This window comes from Lotus japonicus, chromosome 1 (genome assembly GCF_012489685.1).
Source record: "Lotus japonicus ecotype B-129 chromosome 1, LjGifu_v1.2".
Classification (NCBI taxonomy): Eukaryota; Viridiplantae; Streptophyta; class Magnoliopsida; order Fabales; family Fabaceae; genus Lotus; species Lotus japonicus.
The window spans coordinates 60,293,233-60,314,415 of NC_080041.1; the positions used below are offsets into that span (position 1 = coordinate 60,293,233).

The 21,183-nt window shown below is 34.2% G+C and overlaps 3 protein-coding genes across 3 annotated transcripts; 2 read left to right on the forward strand and 1 right to left on the reverse strand.

Annotated features, from left to right (window-relative positions):
• Positions 1-1,410: 1,410 nt before the first annotated feature.
• LOC130734776 (30S ribosomal protein 3, chloroplastic-like) lies at positions 1,411-10,335 on the forward strand. The gene is given in 3 exon segments (XM_057587203.1): positions 1,411-1,783; positions 9,870-10,030; positions 10,032-10,335. Coding segments are annotated over 3 exon segments (510 nt in total). The 5' UTR covers positions 1,411-1,552; the 3' UTR covers positions 10,150-10,335.
• Positions 10,336-12,203: 1,868 nt separating this feature from the next.
• LOC130731949 (uncharacterized) lies at positions 12,204-14,273 on the reverse strand. Its single transcript, XM_057584106.1, has 5 exons — positions 13,949-14,273; positions 13,689-13,792; positions 13,280-13,451; positions 12,924-13,046; positions 12,204-12,691 (listed from the first exon to the last, which is right to left on the reverse strand). The coding sequence occupies exons 1-5, from the start codon at positions 14,114-14,116 to the stop codon at positions 12,341-12,343; spliced, it is 918 nt and encodes a 305-aa protein (XP_057440089.1). The 5' UTR covers positions 14,117-14,273; the 3' UTR covers positions 12,204-12,340.
• A 1,780-nt stretch (positions 14,274-16,053) lies between these two features.
• On the forward strand, positions 16,054-19,208 carry LOC130734824 (uncharacterized). The gene is made up of 3 exons (XM_057587206.1): positions 16,054-16,258; positions 17,419-17,803; positions 18,632-19,208. Exons 2-3 carry the CDS (start codon positions 17,426-17,428, stop codon positions 18,800-18,802), a joined length of 549 nt encoding a protein of 182 aa, XP_057443189.1. The 5' UTR covers positions 16,054-16,258; positions 17,419-17,425; the 3' UTR covers positions 18,803-19,208.
• Positions 19,209-21,183: the final 1,975 nt, after the last annotated feature.

Sequence of the window (21,183 nt, forward strand, 5' to 3'; positions counted from 1 at the left end):
AACAAAAAAGTTGGATTGTATTTACAACATCAACGCTTAAACAAAGTCTGGTCATTGTCAATTGTTCAGTCATAGAGATTGATCTATGTTCGTGCCTTAATTATGACTCAATTCCTTGCCAAGATATTAAATGTACCTAGATATCACGAAATGCAATTAAGTCAATAATTACAAAAGGCAATTACGAAATTATTTTGTACTTATTTAATCATTGTGACGTTAGTAGCACGCCTCTTATAAGAGGTAAGAGGATTAGGGTCAAAGAGCGGATTATCTTCACTTGGGTATTCTAGGGTCAAGTTAAAGTGGGTTACAATACAAGCATAATATGATTTCCTAGTATTAATATGTGAACATTGACGCCCATTGTGGGTTTCCTGTAAAACTTTTCTCATTTCCTCAATTGAACTTTGATAAAGAAGTCTTTGGATGAGACCAATTCATGCGAGAACAGGGGAACAAGGAACAACTCGAGTGAGGAAAGAAATAGAGAGAGATTGCATTTTTTGCTTCAAGATTCAAAACATTAAAATGCAAATCACATTTATACTCAAAATATTGTGTTGTATTGAAAATGAATTAACTATTGATTAGAGAAATAAAGATTTTAGTGGGGGCAATTGACAATTTCCTGCATAGTTCACAATGTAACTACGAAACGATTTTGTACTCATTTACTATATTATGACGTTATTAGCACACATCTTATAAGAGGATTAGGGCCGAAGACCGGATTATCTTCACTTAGGTATTCTATGGTCGAGTTAAGGTGGGTTACTAGCCTAGCATGGTTTCCTAGTATCGATGTGTGAACATTGGCCATTTCCCCAATTGAACTTTGATTCAGAAAGAAAAAAAAAAGTCTTTGGAATAAACCAGTTAGGTAAGAACAGGGGAACAAGGAACAACTCGAGTGAGGAAATAAATAGAGAGAGATTGTGTGTTTGTTTTGAGATTTAAAAAAATAAAACGCAAATTACATTTGTACTCAAAACATTGTGTTGTATTGAAAATAAATAATATTGATAAGAGAATTAAAGATTTTAACGGATGATTGCCCCCATAGTCCACAATGTAGCTACTCCTGCCGACGGCCTAAATGGCCGACATTTTAGTAATTTGCCAACTATTTAAGACGCTAGTAACTCGACGATCAATTTTATGTAAAAAGAAAAGTTGGTACCGAATTATTAACATAATAAGTTACACATTTCTCATCAATTTATCGATGGTTACCGAATGTGGTAACATTTTTTTCTTGGAAACAAATTTTTCCACAACTAGAAAATAATTACAATTTAACAAAGAATATGATTTTAATCACTACAAGTTAATGGATTAGAAAAATTCATTGGGAAAAAAATAAAATAAAAGAAGAAACTTTATCTTATCCTAAAGTTATTACGGGGAAGGGGCACCCGATTGAAAAAGTGATTCGGGGCAGGGGCACCCAACTCAGGTTTCTTTCCTTCCTTATCTTCTTCTTCATCGATTTGTTGCTGTCTGTCTGTGTGTGTGTGTGTGTGTGTTTGGCTGTGACATTCACAACAACATGATGTTATCATCCATGGTGGCAGTTCAACCTCCCACTCTGAAGCCTCTCACTCTCTCGCCCATCAAATTCAACACCTCTTCTTCCTTCTCCTCAAACTCACATTCTCACTCACACCTGTGTCCCTCAAACCCCTCACGTTTTAGGCTCGCTGTTTCTGCGGCCGAAACTCCTTCTGCTGCGGTTGCCGTTGCTGAACAAGATGACACTTCTCTCTCTCCTCCGCCTCAGGTACATCACTAGCTGATGCTTCACTCTCAATACTAATAGAATAAGAATAGCCACTCTCTCTTTTTTCCAGTGATTTCCAAAGTTATATTCTTTTCTGCTTTTTCTTCTTGCCCTTCTTTCAATACAAAGATGGGTAGTCCAAAATTGTTTTTTTTTTCTTCATACTAAATGAAGAGATAATGAACTGAAAAGAAATGGAGTTGAGTATATGTATCTATGTTCTTGTAATTCCAATGAGAATGTTTAAAACGGGTGCAGAAATGTTCAGGATATTATGTGTGTCAGTTAAGAGTGTGTTATTGTGAATAATTGAATCTCAGAATTGATTCTGATAGAGAAAAATCAATTTTGGATGACAACATAGATGTTTGGCAGTCATTTTGGAAAATTGATTCCATTCTACTATTAGCTTTAGAGAATTGATTCAATTTTGCTAGAAGCTTTAGCGAGTTGTTTATGCATTGAATGATGCTGAGTTTTTACAACTGGATTTCATAACATTACCCTAGAAAAATCACTTTTTTTCATAAATGTACCCAAATTGATATATATATATATATATATATATATATATATATATATATATATATATATATATATATATATATATATATATATAAGTAGTTAGTTTTTGTTGGATCCAATCTTTTGTTTTTCTGCAACTTTATTTCTTCTTACTGTTTTAATTAATCACCTTGTTCATTTCACTTAGAGTTCTTAAGAATCTAGTGTGAGGTATCCCTGGAGTCTAGTGGTCCCGACCGTAAAACCTGAGAGGTAGTGAGTCCGTTGGTCAGCCAGATTGGGAAGAAACATTACCATTCTTAAGTCCCTTTAGAAATAACATGGCTAGATTAATCAAAACCCTAAGTGAAATAAGTTTAGGAAAGAACAAACAGATCATGATTCCATCAACATCCAACTCTGGTTCTAGTAACCAAGATCAAGAACTCTCTAGGGTAGCCCAACAAGAGTTAGAAATAGCTTCAATAGAAAGAGCACTTCAAAATTGGTCAATCCCTATAGTTAAAAAGAAAGAAATATATAAACAACACACTTTATTCAATAGAGCAGATGATTCTATTTTTACAATAGAATGTTGTCAACATAGTTCTGATCACACAAGTACTATAAAATTATTAAATGAAGATGTTTTAGATCAACACATTAAAAATGGTTTTAACTTCATTCATGTAGGTTTAATACAAGTAGCTGCAAAACCTAACTTTCGTTTAGGAATCAATTCTCCTATAATAGTAATGTTAAGAGATATGAGGCTATTAAAGCCACAAGATTCGTTAATTGCAGTCTTAGAATCAAACCTTCATGATGGTCCTGTTTTCTTTAACTGCTATCCAACCTATGCTATGAATCTTCAGAATAGTTGGACCAAAAATGCCATACAATTAGATCTATTAGCAAACAATGATATTTTTGAAGAAGAAAGTGATCCTTTCTCAATAATATATAGAGTATATTATAAAGTTTCAAAAATCAATTATAATTTTAAAGCTTTAAGATCTTCACCCAAACAAGAAACCATTATTCTAGAAGCAAACCTTAAAAGATTTTCAGTACAAGTTCCAAAGAAACTTACTCATGAAGAAGTTATGAGTAAAGTTCCTGAGGAATGGGTATTCAAGAATTCTCTGCCTCAACCAAAAGTTCATAATACTCAAGTAAGAGAATTGTTTCAAGAAGGAGCAAATCTCACTTTAAGAATGAATAGATCAAACTCATTTAGTATTAGATCTCCTCAACAGTTATACAGAGTAGATCTCCCAAGATCTTCTGTATCATCAAAGCTTAAAGGATTAGATACAACGTCTAGTCCTAGTATAGCAACACCTATATATCAAGATGAAGAATCTAGTAATTATTCTCCAACCCCTTCGCAAATCAACATGCTAAGTAGGGTAAAACCTAGTTTTGAAATAGACAAAGATTTCATTAGAAAAGATTTTATGGCTGAATACAATAAAGATAAAAGATTATGGTACTTCGAGAATTACAGTAAACAAGAAACTGAAACTCTTAGGGCCTTATATTATGAAGAAATGGAAGTTTCTGAAACAAACATCTATTTTTTTGATTGGTTCGAAAACCATTGTATTAAAAATAATCTTAATTATCCTTTCTGGAAAAACGTCAATCCAATCACAAAAATAAATACCACTTGGAAAACTCCTGATAATAACACTATTACTTCAGAATACCCTCCACAAACTGGAGTGAAAATAGTCATAAAAGATGGTCATGAAATCGAAGCATCTCCTTATAAGGCAGAAGCTAACAAAGTTCATCAACAATTAAATTTTGCAAATACTATGTTAACAGTCATGTCAAAGCAGCTAGAAAGAATAGAGGTTCAAAAACCCTCTATTACAACCAAAGAAGCTTCTTCATCATTTACCTTAGGAAACCCTTTGCAAACTCCTATTTTCAAAATTCCTCAATACACTAAAGAAGAATTTAATTCCTTTAATCTCTCGGGAAGTGTAGAAAAATTAAAAGAAAAATTAAACAAGCTTTCAATAAATCATTTGGATAAAGATTTAAATATCAATAAAATTAGAAAGTTTGGGCCAGATAACAACACAAGAGCCTACTATCCAAGACCTTCCTATTCTGATATGAGGTTTGAAGAAAGAAAAGAATTTATTCAAAATACCTTTAGTGGAACTAGCCTTGATGAATGGAATATCGATGGCTTTAGTGAACAAAATATATTAGATATTACGCATCAAATGATTATGGCTGCCACAGCCTATAAAGTCCATAATAACACCGATAGAAATGCAGCATTAATGATTACTCATGGCTTCACCGGTCAGTTACGAGGCTGGTGGGACAACATCATGACCCCTGAAGATAAATCAACTATATTAGAAAAGAAAAAAGAAAATGGAGAAGAAGATGTTGTAGCAACATTAATATATACTATTATACTTCATTTCATAGGAGATCCTAGCATATTTAGAGAGAGAGCTTCAAGCCAGCTCGCTAATCTCTATTGTCCCACCATGTCCGATTACAGATGGAATAAGGACACCTTCTTCTCAAAGGTAACCTTAAGAGAAGATGGCAACAACGCCTTCTGGAAAGAGCGCTTTATTGCAGGATTACCTAGATTAATGCAATCAAAGGTATTAGATAATTTATCACTTTTTAATCAAGGAAATCCAGTAAATTTTGGTTCGCTATCATTTGGACAATTGCATAACACTATAGTACACACAGGAATACAAGTTTGTACTGACTTCAAACTTCAAAACAAAATGCAAAAAGATATGCAAATCTCAAGAAAAGAAGTAGGTAGCTTTTGTGAACAATATGGAGTAGAACCTTTACAAGCTCCTAGTTCAAAAGCTAGAAGGATTAATAGATCCAAAACAAAGCCTTCTCAGGGCTATAAAAAGAGAAAACCATTTCAAAAGAAACCTTATGAACAAAGTCCTACTACTCAAAAACCTATAAACAAAAAAGCTGTAAATCCTAATAAAAAGAAAAATGTCTGCTGGAAATGTGGAAAGCCAGGACATTATGCAAACAAATGCAAAACTCAACAAAAAATTAATGAATTAGATTTAGACCAAAAACTCAAAGATAGTCTAATCAGTGTTCTCATTAATAGTGAAGATCCTCACTACTCTTCAGAATATGAATATGAAGGAGATGAAGACCAAGATGTAAATCTGGTCGAATACTCATCTGATTCTCATTCCTCTTCAGAAGAAGAAAGAGAATGTGTTAAAGATAGTTCAGGATTCTGTGATTGTGCAGGATGCTTAGGACAAAACGTCAATATGCTAACCCAAGATCAAACTATGAGTTTAATCTCTATAATAGACAAAATGGAGGATTCTCCCTTAAGGGACGAATTTCTACAACAACTAAATCTTTTGGTCAAAAAGGAAGAAACCTTGAAAAAGGAAATTAGTCCTCCAATAAATAGCATGAATGAAATTTTTAATAGATTTCGTCCTAAACCAACCATAACCTTATCAGATCTTCAAGAAGAAGTAAAAATATTAAAAGAAGAAGTTAACCAATTAAAGCAAAATGATCTTAGCTTAGAGTTCAGATTAATGGAAATAGCTGGGATAAAAATTATAGAATCTCAAGAAACCTTAGCCAGTACCTCAGGATTAAAGCAAATACATAATGAAGAAGAAGAAGAAGAACCCAGTGAAAGTTATCTTAATCTCCTCAACTTGGTTATAACCCATAAATGGCACTCTGAAATAACTTTAGTCATTAATAATGATTTTCGAATCAATATAGTAGCCCTCATTGATAGTGGCGCAGATATCAATTGTATTCAGGAAGGCTTAGTCCCCACTCAATTTTATGAGAAAACCAAAGAAGGAGTCAACAGTGCAAATGGATCCAAAATGAATATTCAATACAAACTATCAAATGCAAAGATTTGCAAAAGCCAAGTTTGTTTTAGATCTTCATTTGTCATAGTAAAAAACATGACAGAAAAAATCATTTTAGGAACTCCATTCATTTGTCTTCTATACCCTATTGATAAAATAGATGAAAAGGGAATAGTCACAACAGTCTTAGGAAAGACTATTACTTTTCCATTTATAAAACCTCCTCAGGTAAAAGAATTAAATTTATTAAAGGAAATCTCCACCTCCAAAATAAATATGATCTCTAGAAAAAAGAATCATATCAATTCTTTACAAAAAGAAATAAAATATTATAAAATAGAGGAACAGCTCAAGAGATCTAATATTCAAAAGATTATTAAGGATTTTCAAGATCGGATAGAAAAGGATCTATGTGATTTAAATCCCATGGCCTTTCATCATAGAAAAATACATACCATAACATTACCATACATAGACGGGTTTAATGAGAAAGACATCCCTACCAAAGCCCGGCCCATTCAAATGAATGAACAATATTTAAAATATTGTAGAGAAGAAATAGGAGAATATCTCAAAAAGGGCCTGATTCGCCACTCCAAATCTCCTTGGAGTTGCACAGGGTTTTATGTCATGAATGCTTCTGAGTTAGAAAGAGGAGCCCCTAGATTAGTCATTAATTACAAACCCTTAAACAAAGTATTAAAATGGATAAGATATCCATTGCCTAATAAAACAGATCTCATTAAAAGATTACATAAAACAACAATATTCTCAAAATTTGATATGAAGTCAGGATATTATCAAATTTCGGTCAAGGAGGAGGAACGATATAAAACCGCCTTCGTTGTCTCTTTTGGTCATTATGAATGGAATGTAATGCCACAAGGTTTGAAAAATGCACCTAGTGAATATCAAAACATCATGAATGATATATTCTATCCATACATGGACTTTACCATTGTATATCTAGATGATGTCTTAGTATTCTCAAAAGGCATAGATCAGCATGTTCAACATTTAGAAAAATTTATAGAAATCATTAAGAAAAATGGATTAGTAGTTTCAGCAAAAAAGATGAAAATCTTTGAAACCAAAACCAGATTTTTAGGATATGAATTTCATCAGGGACAAATTACCCCAATACAAAGATCGTTAGAATTCGCCAAAAACTTTCCAAATGAATTAAAAGAGAAAACTCAATTACAGAGATTTCTAGGTTGTGTTAATTATGTAGCAGATTTTATCCCCAACATAAGGATAATTTGTGCCCCTTTGTTCAAAAGACTTAGGAAAAACTCTCCGCCATGGTCTGAAGAAATGAGCCATAGTGTTAGAGAAGTCAAAAGATTAGTTCAAAGTCTACCTTGTTTAGGAATACCAGATCCATATGCTTCATTAATTATAGAAACTGATGCATCAGAATTAGGATATGGTGGGATACTTAAGCAGGTAAAACCTCAGTCTTCAAAAGAACAAATAGTTAGGTACCATTCAGGTATTTGGCACCCAGCTCAACAGAAATATTCCACAGTCAAAAAAGAAATTCTTTCAATAGTCCTATGTGTTCAAAAATTTCAAGATGATGTTTTTAATAAAAGATTTTTAATAAAAACTGATTGCAAAGCAGCACCTTCAGTTTTACAAAAGGATGTTCAAAACCTAGTTTCAAAACACATTTTTGCCAGATGGCAATCTTTACTTTCTTGCTTTGATTTTGAAATAACTCATATTAAAGGAGATAGTAACTCCCTTCCAGATTTTCTAACAAGAGAATTTTTACAGGGTAAACATGAGTGAAAAGCCCAAGTCAAAAGATCAATATGGACCCCCACTGGGTTCATCTTCAACATCCAAAGACAAAGCACTTGCAATAACTCCCCTCAAAAGTACTGGAACATCTGCACCAGCCACCCCTTCAAAATCCTCTCAAAGACTTACTACCTCACAAATTGTCAAAACACCTCCTCAAAATCAAAAAGCTCCATTAGTCCCACTGGCTAATAAGTATACCGTATTAACTCAACCTTCTTCAAAACCCTCTGTCAAACCTGAACCAACAGAATATGTGGAAAAGCCGGAAGGCTTGTCATCCCTCATCATAGAAAAAGAATATTTCTCCTTATATCCAAAAGAAATAGCTGCCAAGTTATTGCCTCCCAACTTTCAATATGTTCCAGGACATCCCAAAAAGACCCGACTCTTTTATGAGTTCATCCTGGTGGATTCTGACTCAATAGAGGTTACTCATACCCCTGACAAACAAGGGGAGATAGCCTTTTCAAAAATTAAAATCATCAAAGTTCTTTCGGAAAAAGATTGGAATGCCCCTCTTCATTACTTCAAAAACTTTTCTAGACAGTTTGATCCACCTAGTTACAATTACTATGATTACACAGACGCTTGGTACAACGCCCTGTATCTTAGACCCTTTCAACACTCTTGGTTCATATGGTTTCATAAGGGGATTTCGCTGAACTTCCCACAATGGTTCAAAGTCTGGTTTTACCAAGTAGGTTTGGATGAATCCATTTTCCCTGAAGAAGTCAAGCCTCTATTCAAATACTTTGTCCAAAGGACCGACTTCCTCATGGAAGAAAAACTCCTCATGTTCACTGCCTCCCAAGCCATTTCATGGATATTAACTTGGGACTGGAGATCCGTTCAAGTTTTTGATGATACAGAATTATACCAGCTTTATCGAATCTTTAGGATAAAGTGGTGGGCAAAGTTCAATATTTCATTAATACAGCAAACAAAAATTGAAGCCTGGATAAAAACCTATCATCTTACTCAAAAGAGCAAGAAGCAGTTATCCGCACCCCAGGCTCCAGGTCTCTCTCAAGAAGCCTCATTCCTTCAAGAGAAGTCAAAAATTATGGCCGAATTAGCTTCAGCTAGCTCACCCAAAGAATTTCAACAAAAAATAGACATGATAAGCCAAAAGTCAGGCTCAGATACATCATCAGTCAACAGTCGACACTACCTCCAAGATAATGAGGATGACTGTGAAGGCATCAATTATCATCCGTATGACTAAAGACAAAAGAGTCATCATCAACACTCTTCATCATGGCAGACAAGGAATCTGCTTTTCATTATCAAAGTTTTCATTATTGTAACTAGGGCTACTTTAAATCAAGTCTAGTTACTTTATCATTAACTATAGTTACCTTTTGTAAACCAGAATTACTTTTCGAAAAGTAATCATGGTTAAGTCTTGTTTAAATAGGTAGCCAAGTTAGAGTAGAGGGCATCGGGTTTTTACCTACCTCTCTCTCTCTCTCTCTCTCTCTCTCTATGTTTGTAATCCCTGCAGCTCATCTTTGAATAAAAGCTTTCTTCTGTAAGTACACTGAGTTTTTATTTTTTTTCATTATTTGCAAAATGTTTTTTAGCTTCCGCAAGTTCTGGTATCAGAGCCTATTCCCGTGAGGGAAGGGTTCTGGAATCAGTAGTTAGTTTTTGTTGGATCCAATCTTTTGTTTTTATATATATATATATCACTCCACTCTCAACTCACGCTCACTATAATCAATTTTGCTAAAATCAGTTTTATCCAAAATCAATTATGAACCAAACATGCATTGAATCTTGAAAATTGCTTTCATTTCTCTGATTTAAGACCTTCTTTTTTGAAAAAAGAATAAAATTCTCTAGTGTGCTTTGTATTTTTTTTAACTGTGGTGGTGACTGCTGTGATTCAGAAGCTTGGAGTGGTTGTGAAGCCAACTGACAAGCCAAGACTTGTGTTGAAGTTCATTTGGATGGAGAAGAACATTGGCATTGCACTTGACCAAGCTGTACCGGGCCACGACACCATTCCTCTCAGCCCTTATTACTTTTGGCCAAGGAAAGATGCTTGGGAAGCTCAAGGAGTTACTCGAGAGCAAGCCTTGGATATCACAAAAGCAGATGATTATTCTTCTGAACCAAGCAACTGATCTCATCAATTTGTGGCAGCAGAGTGGTGGCAACTTGTCCTGAAATCAAATGTAGGATGTTTTCAAACTTCTTGTATTTTTTCGGTGATGTTTTGTGTCAATAGGATGTTCTCCTTTCAATACTATGGTTGTTCTGTTGTATTGTGTTTACAGTCAAGTTATTTCTCTTGCTATGTATACCAGACAAGTGTGAAATTCTTTTAGATGAATCATTACGTTTCTACTCTCATAGTTTTGTCACTGAAATTTTTAAGTTAGGGAAGATTGGTTACAACCTCTTGGGGTTTTTGTCAGTGCTTGGTGGCATAACTATTAACCTTTTGGTTCTTATAATAACTTATATATACTCTGGTCACTCTTTGAAGACCATAAGATGCAAATGTATGGTAATCAGTATGTAGTACTCACTACTCAGTAGCATTCAGAGGATATACTAATGCAGATTTGAAATATCTAGAAACATTTGCATCATGTTTGGAAAATCAATCTTCTTACACTTTTTGACAGGAACAACTCTTATTTTGAGAAGCAACTCCTTGTAGCTTCTAAGCAAGAGAATCGATTGTTGATCTTAAGAATGAAGTGAACCTTGTAATGCGTTATCACAAGACAATCAGAAAGACTCTCAAGAGTCAGGAGTATGTTCTGAAGTTTAGTTACTGTCTTATTACATGCTGAGTTTGTCTTTTACTAACCATATTGTGATTGGGAAATCTGGATATTCAGTGTTCAACCTGCACTATGCTTTATTGCATCATGTTTGGGAAAGTTTATTCAACAACATGAATCATGAGATATTGTGATCAGAACTTACCACCTTTATTCATGTGTTTAACCAATCCAAAAAAAGGTGATTGTTGTGGTACCTTGAGTCGATTCAAGGCGTGGTACCCAAAATGAGTTAAATTAGTTGTAAAAACTTACATATTTGTTAAAAGTTCGATTTTATTATATCGTAGTAATATAGTATTCCATTGTCAGAGACGTGAAATTTGTTTGTTGTGTTTTTTTAACCTTTGTTCTTCCGTCAAATATGGTAATTTGACGGGCATCGCCACTACCATCGTTCGTCTTCATTACTTGTCAATTTTTCATTAAAAAATGAATTTTTTGGAATGATTTTAATTGAAAAGTAAAATAAAATTTGAAAATATAAAATTTACATTAAACAACATAGTAATAATCTATTAAATAACTTAATGTGGGTATCACACCCAAAAAAATTTATGGGTACCACAGAATTTACCAAATCTCTTTTGCACTCTAGTGAAGCTTAAGCTTTAGAACAATTTTTGTCAAATGCATTCATTATCTTTCCATTTAGAATTGTAACTGAGATGTCAAGCTGTGATCTTGCTCATCTTTCCTTGATGCATAAATTATCGACTTTCATATCAAGCACTTTCTTATCAGCATATTTTATATAAGCACTGAGCAGTGTTACAGAAAGCACTGGCTACATTTTCAATATGATCGTTAGTTTATACTTGTTAGGAACTAGATATATTGAATGTAGAAAAGAACAATGTTGCTGAGTAATTGGAGAGACTCTTGGAAATATTGAATGTAGAAAAGAACCATGTTGCTGAGTAATTGGAGAGACTCAGTCTCCCTAGGTCCCAAACCCCAAATGATCCAAAAGATAACAATACTCCCCCTAAACTCTCTATTTATAGGCAACATGCCTCACTCACGAACCCACACACTAATTAACCAACTCTCACTAATTGAGTGTGTCTAACAATAATTATTTTTAATATTTCCAATTTTGATTATCTCTTTTTCTAGCAACCATAGTCTTGGTTTGTGATTGATCACTGGTTCTCCTGATTTCCACCATTATTGGAGTAAACATGAAATCTACCATGGAATGTAAAGTTCAGACAAATGAGTAATGGCTTACCCTTGAGCATTGCTTTTTCGTCCTACTATAATCAACATGTTCCCTTTCTAAAATCACCATTCGGATCTGGATTGTTTTTCATTTACATATTCTTGTACTTAAATTTCAAAAAAAAAATTTCTTTTTTTCTTTTTACAATTTCAAGTGTTAATAAACAAATTATTTGATGTTTCACCTTCTTTAACATCTAAAGAAACCATAGGAAAGGGATTTTTTTTATTAATTGGAACTGTCTACAATGTACATTCCTTTTTGTTTGTCTTTGTGCTCATTTGGTTCTCATTGACATCATCTTCCAATCCACATGTTCATGATGCTATCTGTTTTGCTATCATATGATGCTCTCTCTATTTGTATCTTGCTCCAAGTGTTCCTTGGAAACTAACTCTAAATGAGATTCTTCTTGCCATAATGCAAGTTGTTTTTTAATTTCTGTCCATTCCAAATGTTTAAGATCAATACCACGGCTGCTTTTGGAAATGACTACATCCTCTTGCTTAGAACTACAGCATCCCTTGGGATGCACATGCACCTTGCCGGATGCAACTCTGTCAGATAAATCCTTATCCTGGATTAAATTTTCAGGATCATGTTGGATGTTTGCTTCATGTTTAGGATCATCAACACTGCTCCATTTACTGGTTCCCACTTCATCTTGTCTCCGTTCAACTTCTAATTTGTCCTGCAGTAGTAGAAAAGAACATGTATCACTATAAAATGTCACAATCAATCCTGATTTTAAACACTCGAGCAGTACAATATAGTGCATATATGGATAGGACTTGTCAGAATTGATTTTGGTAAAATTGATAAAGATAAAAGTGAGTTGAAAGCGAAGTGTTTTGTGTTTTGATACATTAATGTGAAAAGATGAAGTGGTACTAAGAAATAGCGTTGGAACATAATTTTCTTACCACACTTATTTGTGAAGGGCTCTGCTCCAAATGCAAGGTGACTCCAATTTCTGTAGCAATTTCCTTCAGCGCTTTCATTTTGATTTCCATGTCTAGACGTCTTGGTGAAAGTTTTTGTATGATCTAGATAAGCCATTGAAAAGTTATCAGAATAATAGGATCATTCTCTTGAAATGAGGTCTCATAATTTCTCATGTCACATGACAATGTCTAGTGAAATATTGTGTTTATTTCTCTTTTGATAAATGTTCAGAAAGTCTCATCTATTTAATACTTTTGAAGAGAGAGACAGACTCATAATTTCACATGACGGACAATGTCATATGAAAGTACCGTGATCATAGTCTAATCATTACCTTAGAGTTAACTCCATTATTCTTGCGCAACTCAACAGCATGATCAGCAAATGCTTTCCCAAATTTTGATGTCAAAATCTCTCGTATCTTGTGCAGCTCTGGAAATTCTCCACACCTTGAGGATGCAAAGATAAGGCTTGATGTTGCTTCCTTGAGCTCAAAAGGGCACTCCCTATGTAAACATGGTTTTCAAATATCTAAATAAGTAAAGTAGGATAGTAAAAGGCATGAACAATCCATCCTAAATGAGTAGCATGTTTAGTTCTGCAGTTGGGAAACCCTACAAGGAGAAGCTACAAAGTGCAGCTTCTGGAGTTATTGTGCTTTAAATTGTGTGTCCGGCTGTCCGCTGCCAAACTAACCACGCTATAATTTAGGATGTTGCAAGATGCACTCAAAGAGAACTGACCTGTTATTTTCAAGTACTTCAGCTCTTTCTCTGAGGAAGTGGCAATAGCTTGCTATCATGCCAAATGCATCCAACATGTTTTGCTCTGCTATCCATTGCTCCACCTGTTAATAAACAAAGGATATATTCAATGTTTGCTTGTGAAAGAGAGAAAAAGATATAGCATGTTTGGGATAAACTTCTTTGAGTAGCTTCTGAAATTCCGAATTGATTCTGAGAAAAAATAAGTTGTTGTCAGAAGAGAAGGGTTGGAGCTTTACACGAAGAAGAGCACGATCCTGGTAACCGAGGTTCAAGAATTGAGCAACATCAGATCTAGCATGTGAGGCTCGAGCCTTATGCTGGTTCATCAAGATGGCAATCCTTGAAATAGCAAGAGTTGTGATGCTTCTGAATTTGGAAGTGAAGCTTTTTCCGAGCAGACCCATGTTTCCAATTCAATTATATCCTGCTTCTGTGTATGGCACCTCAGGTTCTGAATAGAAGTTGCAAGCAAAAAGATGTGTTGTTTATGTATCCCCAAGAAGGCAAATAGGCAATGAATGAGTTTATGTTGGGAGAGTCTTTTATAAGAGAACTACTTTAGCTTACAAGATAAGATTTCAAATTTGACTTGATTCAATGTGTTAATTTTTGCCTGGGTCTCTTATTAATGAAACAGTCCCCAGTGGAATAAATATGACTGCGAAAACTCATTCTTTGTTTAGAATTAGCCTAAACCATGGTATCTCTTGGATGCTTCCTTCTTTACCCTAAAGACTAGGAAACTCAAGTTTAATTTATTTTACAAATTTGTCAACTCTCTCAGAAAATACTCAATATTAGTCATTGGTTCAAGTTATTAGTGGTTGATTTATGTTTAATTTCATTGAAATTCGAGTTTTGTGTATGCTAACTCTAATAGAATGTGCAAGTATCTCAGAAAAGATACATGCATGTTTATAAACTAAAAGAAAGGCTCATTAGTGAGATGGGGACTATGAAAGGTCACCTTGGTGTCAAGTGGGATATGTCGACCCCTTCTCCTGTGACAAGTTTGAAAGGTCAAAAGTGTTATATAGGTGTTGTGTGTGATTTATATGAATTATTAATTTTGGCGTTTTTGCATGGTTGAAGTAGTTGTAGGAAAGAGTTAGTCTCATAATTAATCATATATGTGTTTACCAAATGTTACAAATCTGAGGCGCGTAGCTGTAGCATTTTCTTTATTACGTGGCTGCTGTCAAACTATGGAATGAATCAAGTCAAGTAAAAACACAAGAAGAAGTAAAATTGAAAGATATGACTGTAGCTGCCTGAGGATGTACCTGGCGAGTCGTGTACATGGCTGCCGATTTGGATCATCTAATATGGCATAATAATGTTAGGCCGTAAAATATTATGTTTATTTTTTTTATAAATATTTTAAGGGTCTCATTAACTAATTCTCTTGAATTATGAAAAGTAGTTGCTAGCAATAAATTTGTTTTATTGACTTTTCTTACCCACAATTTCTCTCTCCAACTTAAAAACTTTTTAAAATCACACTATGAGGTCAAATGTATATGGAAAAAAGGTAATTAATGCTTCATAAATATTGGAGAGTGACTTATATTTTGGGACAATTTTTTTTTGATAAAATGTGACTTATAATATGAGACGGAAGGAGTACATGTGAAGAAAGATAGACACAAAACTTTAATATAATGAAATAAGAAAGCGTTTTCATACTAGATCATCATATGCAACACTTGGAAAAGTGCATGTTATACAACTAAATAGTTTACAGTGATTGAGGTATTCGTGAATCAAACTATGAAACTCTATAGCCCTTGGCTATCGTAGATTCGTGCATCATTAAAAGGATTTTACCCTTAAATTTCCGTCAAATCCATTATCATCGTCTCCGTCTCTGTCTCTGTTCGTCATACAACCACCGAGCTCTAAAATAGGAAGGACATCAATGTTTTTTTCTTTTTTATTTCTCAAGTATCCCACAACCAACAATCATGAGCCTATAATCTCATCAAGACTCGAATATCACACTAAATGAGTAGATTTCACCCAACATCATTCTCCATACGTATCGCCTAAAGATCGAACCCTATATTAGATGTCATAAGAACTCAACTATCTATTAGTTGTGCTAGACCTTGTTGATCTCATAAATGTTTTCTTATGACCATTTTTACTAAAATTAGAGGGTTTATGAAATATTTTATTATTTTGATGATTTTTTAAAAACTATTTAAATTTATTAATACGTTTTATATTAATTATCATAACCGTAAAAAAATCATTTTTTCTAAAAATTTTAAAAAAATTCATTTTTATATTTTTATTACCATTGAAGTAATTTTGAAACTAAAAATAATAAAATAAAAACTATTTGCAAGGTGCAACCTTTACTTTACCTTTTCTTCCCATTCTCTCCCTCAATTGAATCAATGCACTGACCCTCCCTCTCTCGGCCTCTCAGTCGCACCCCTCCGCGCCGTCGCCTGTTTGATCGGAAGCCACACCGGAGTTTCACGGCCGCAGACTTCATCTCCATTTTGGGTCTCTCTATTTGCATCAATCTTTCGCACAAGGTAAATCACAAAATGAATCTCTTTGCTTGATTTTTATTTGCGGCATTGATTTACCGGACCCATCTACATTTTATGCTATGAGAAGTTTTCTTTTTATGCTATTTTACTCTGTAACATTCAAAGCTTCTATTTTTTCTGGTGTATTGGACTGATCACTGATGCATATTAGCTGTTTGATGAAATGCCTGTTTCAGTTTGAGTGTTCATTGACATGGCTGTAGGCTTAACTGAAGCCACTGTAACATAGGAATGTTAGATATATTAGTTTTAGATTTAGTATTGTTATTAATATTATGAGAATTATTAGGAAGTCGGAATTGGTTTTATTCTTTCGGTAGCAGCTAGCTAGAGGAAAGAAAAATGATAATATAAAGCCTAAATTGTAAGTCTAGTTACACTGCTACTGGTACCAACATGATGCGAAAAGTTTTAAATTCTTCTCATGTTTAGTTACTTTCATAAGCTTAATTGCGTCCTCTAGTGATGTCTTTTATGGGTGCGTATGATATACGATGATATTTGATAGTAATACAAATAAGCTCCTCCTCGGTTTTGTTCCTTTGAACTGCTCTGTAATTGTATTAGCTTTTTCCATGGAATCAAACTAGTTAGGATTGAGAATGTAAAGTTGCTTTATGCAATCAATCTTATGAGTCAAATCAAATTTTCAAGTTGTCCAGGCTTGGATTCCATTTTCCACCTAGCCAATTTTGACTCAGCTTTGCTGAAAACATTTTATTAAGTTATCCAGTTGGAGTGGTGGCCTTTGTTCATTACATGTTATTGTTAGAATGAAGTTTTCAATGTTGCAGTTTTGTTTTTTTGGTTTCACATTGTCGACTGCGTTGTTAATGCTGCATTGTTATCGACTTTAAAGTGTTAATAGCCAAAATATTAGATTTAGCTCCGTGCTTTAAAGGGCCACTAAAGAATTGGTATACATGCTGACTTCAACCTTCAGCTTGTTTTAAATTCCTTATCTCACGTACTAAAATAAGCTTCTTATATTCCTAAACGGATAAACTGACAATTTGTAACATTTATTCAATTTTTTATAGTTTATTTTATTCAATATTGTCCTAGTCTTTATAAAATTCCTGTCTTGTGTTTTACTTTTTAGTCATCACCTATTTGGTTTTTCTGGTGCTGTTGTGAATCAGTTCAGTAATGTCGACCTTTTTCCGTTCATCCTTGCGCTCATTTGCCACCACTGCCAAATCTGCACACCACAACAATCATCGTGACAACCACAAGTTCCTCCCACCAACCTCGTTCCTGGGTAGCTGGGAGGCACCGAAGGACCCCAAGGAGGCTGAGGCCAAGCTTGCTCAGCTTCGCAGGGACTACGCGAAGCAGGTGAAGGAGCTTCGGAAGGAGTACATCGAAGAGATGGAGCTGATGCGCCTTGAGAAGCAGCGCAAGGATGAGGCTCGCAGGGAAGCCCTCAGAGTCGCCACCGAAGAGCGCAAGAGGCTCAAGGCTCAGGAGGCTGAGATCAGAGCCCAGCAACGCAACATTGAACAGCAACAATTTCGAGAAACCCTTGTATGTTTTTTCTTTCTTTCTTCCCCCCTGTTTTTTTATGAAGTGTGAAGTAAATTTTTTTTTTCTTCTCCTTTTCCCCTTAAATGAAGAATCTGATTTTTGTTATTTGAATCCCAGCTTGTTTCATTGAAAATTTGTCTAGCATGGGGAGGCATTGGTGCTCTTGTGTTTGTTTGGTTTGTTGAATAAAATCTATTTATTGTCTACTGTTGTGTACTGCTGATTGCATGGTGTAACCTTGTCCTTCTCCAATAACATTGCACTATTCAATTATGCATGCCATTGAAGAATGTGAGAAGTTGAGATGGAAAGTATATTGATAATCCGAGCATGTTTTATTGAAAATATGATATAGAAAAAAGTATATTTCCACTTTATTGGTAATTTTGAGTCTGTTGATATGTTGGTATGCATTGTTCTTTGAAATTGCTGTTGATTTCCTTTATCTGCAAGGGGAGGGGGATTTAACACATGTTAGAGAGTGCATGAAAAATATACATTAAAAGTTTCTCATTGTAAAATTAGTCTTTTGACTCTTTTCCAATTTCTATCATTATCATATCAATTATTAACCTTTTCGCCAACTAGCTAGACACTCAATTGTCTGGTCTTCGCAATGCAGTTATCTGTTGATTGATGCATTTGTAGTCTATACTGCAAATCTCTAGTTCAAGTCACAGTTTTGGAATTAATTTCTTGTCTTGTGTTTGAGAGAAACTCTAAGGAAACACATGCTTGCAGTGTTTGTTTCATGTTTTTCTTTATAGTACATTCTATTCTAACTTTAGCTGATCGTCATTGGTTGATTTCTCATTATTTGTTATTCAGTTAAAAGAAAGAGCAGAGAAACTTGAATACTGGAGGAGGAAAGTCAAAATGCACGAGGAGAAGAAGGCAGAGAAGAATGAATTATTGCGTCGACAAAGTTCGATGTGGGTTGATGAAGCTGAAATTGAGAAGCAAATATTGGATACCGTAATTGCTACAACGCATTTTTGAGCCCCTTGAAGTATATCGATACTGATTAGTAGAATCTAGTCCTGTGTGCAAAGCAGCATCATATAATTAGTTCTTGCTTTCAGAGTATCACACAAGTTGCATGGTCATGCATGGAAATAAGCCTTGCATTGTCTTATTTGGGAATTTTGAAGGAAATACTTGCTATGGGGGTGCAAACTATGGTGTTTCTTTGAAGTTACTTGGTAAAACAAGTTGTGATTTTGGCTTTGATGCAGATACCTTTCTGGTTAGATTTGGACATTTTTAATTTGAAATAGGTTGTTTGGTTCATGGTTTCCTAACATTAACATGTAGAATCAGTTAACCTGGAAAACCCAGGCAATAAATGATTAGTGACCAAAAAATATGTTGAGTATGCTTCTGATGAATGCTCGAGGTTTCTTCCTGGTGATGCTGTTGAAAGCTTGATGGGCTTTTAAATGCACACAAATGCTGATTGAATATGTATTTATAGTTCATCACCCCAAAAAATGTTATTTTGAATCATACACATGTATGACCTAAAAAATACTAACTCTCTGATGTCTTCACTGATCATCGAAACAAGTTTGAGAGATATAAGGGATTAGACTTTGCAGTAACAAACATGGGCCTTTAATTTACTCCAACCTTAGGGTTTAGGGTTTAGGTTTGAGCATTAATTTTGGCACCACCTTTCTACATTCTTATACTCCCTCCGTTCCTTTTTAAGTGTCGTTTTAGCATACAACTCTCCAACCAAGATAGTGGATTATTAGAGTTGTTTTTCTCATTCTACCCTCTCAAATCTCAATCATGAAGTCATAAAGGTCTCCAACCAAGACAGTGGATTGTTAGTTTTTTTTCACTCTCTCATATCATTAAACCAGCTACAACTCTCAACCAATCATAAAGTCATAAAGGTCTTCATAGTTATTAAGAAAGAAGAATTTTATGGGAAATGTAAAGTGGAGTTATTGAAAAAGTAAGGGTATAATTGACAAAATGGAAACTAAAACATCAAAACGACAGTTAAATAGGAACAAAAAAATTTGTTTTAAAACGACACTTAAAAAGGAACGGAGGGAGTACCATCACTCATTTTGTAAAGCATGATTGTGGAAGGTCTGGTTTGAATTTCATAATCTTAAATGCAGTATGTAATTCTTCCCGCAAACATAAGTGTCGAAAATATGAGTGGTGAAAATGTTTGAGGATGGTACCAAAACCAGGGGCGGAAGCACAGGGGTGACTTCCCCCTGCTTAGTCACCCCTGGCTTCTTAACATTTCCAAAGAGAATTTTTTTGAGTCATAGTACTTAGTCTGTTAGTCACCCCTTGGCCTAGACACAACACGTGAGCGGGCAGCACGGCACCTCTTCTTTTTTTTAATTTTTATACGTTTACAATTAGAATTTACAGCACGGGGCAGCACCTCTTCTTCTTTTTTCTCTTTTAATAACACATGTGGGTCCCACTTGTACAATTTAAAAAGAACGAGGAAAACTACCATTTAAAAACAAGGAAACAAAAGTCGTGGTTAAGGAAATAGAAGCACAGAGAAAGGGAAAAGACAAGGCAAAGGCTAAAGAGTAGAAAATTCATTGTCTAATTGAATTTGTTTAATTGAAGAAACAATTCAAACAGAGCAAAGAGAAAGAACAAGGGATTTTGCTTAATTGTTTAATTGAAGAAACAATTCAAACAAAGCAAAGAGAAAGAACAAGAAATTTTGCTTAACGGGTACAACATTTAGAACCTTTTTTATTTTTTCTTTTGCTATTCACTTTCTCATGTATCAGTTTTTATGGATATTCAAATTTTCATGAGTTCAAACTCGAATTTATTGGTTCAACTTTTTTTTTTTTTGCTTAATTGGTCTGATTATATGATATTGAATTTGTGGTGCTTGTGTTTTACTTGAAAAAAAGTATGCACATCAAGTGTTTGTAAAAAATCCTCTTTAAGATTTAGCCTTCAATAAAGGGTTTTTTGCTTTCATTGCTTCTTTCTTGTTATGTAATGGCTTTAATTTGCTGTTTTTCGATGAAATTATTAGTGTTAATTGTTTATTTTAATGTTAAGAAAAAGATTAAATATATGAAGAACTTCCAAGTTATAATCAAAGTCACGTATTGTGTTATTATAATCAATTTTGTTCCACTAGTATCTCTTGCACCCAAATTAATCTTATATTTCTTATGCTCATATAAAATATATCTTGCACTCAAACTAATTTTTTGTGTTCACCAAAATATCTATGTTTTTTTTGGCAAATTTTTTCTTTGATAAGAATTTGAAATTTTCTTACATTATACTCCCTCCGTCACTAATTATAAGCTAAAGTTGTAAAAATCACGTTTATTAATAAAGGTTTAATTGATGCATTGGTTTTTGAAAAA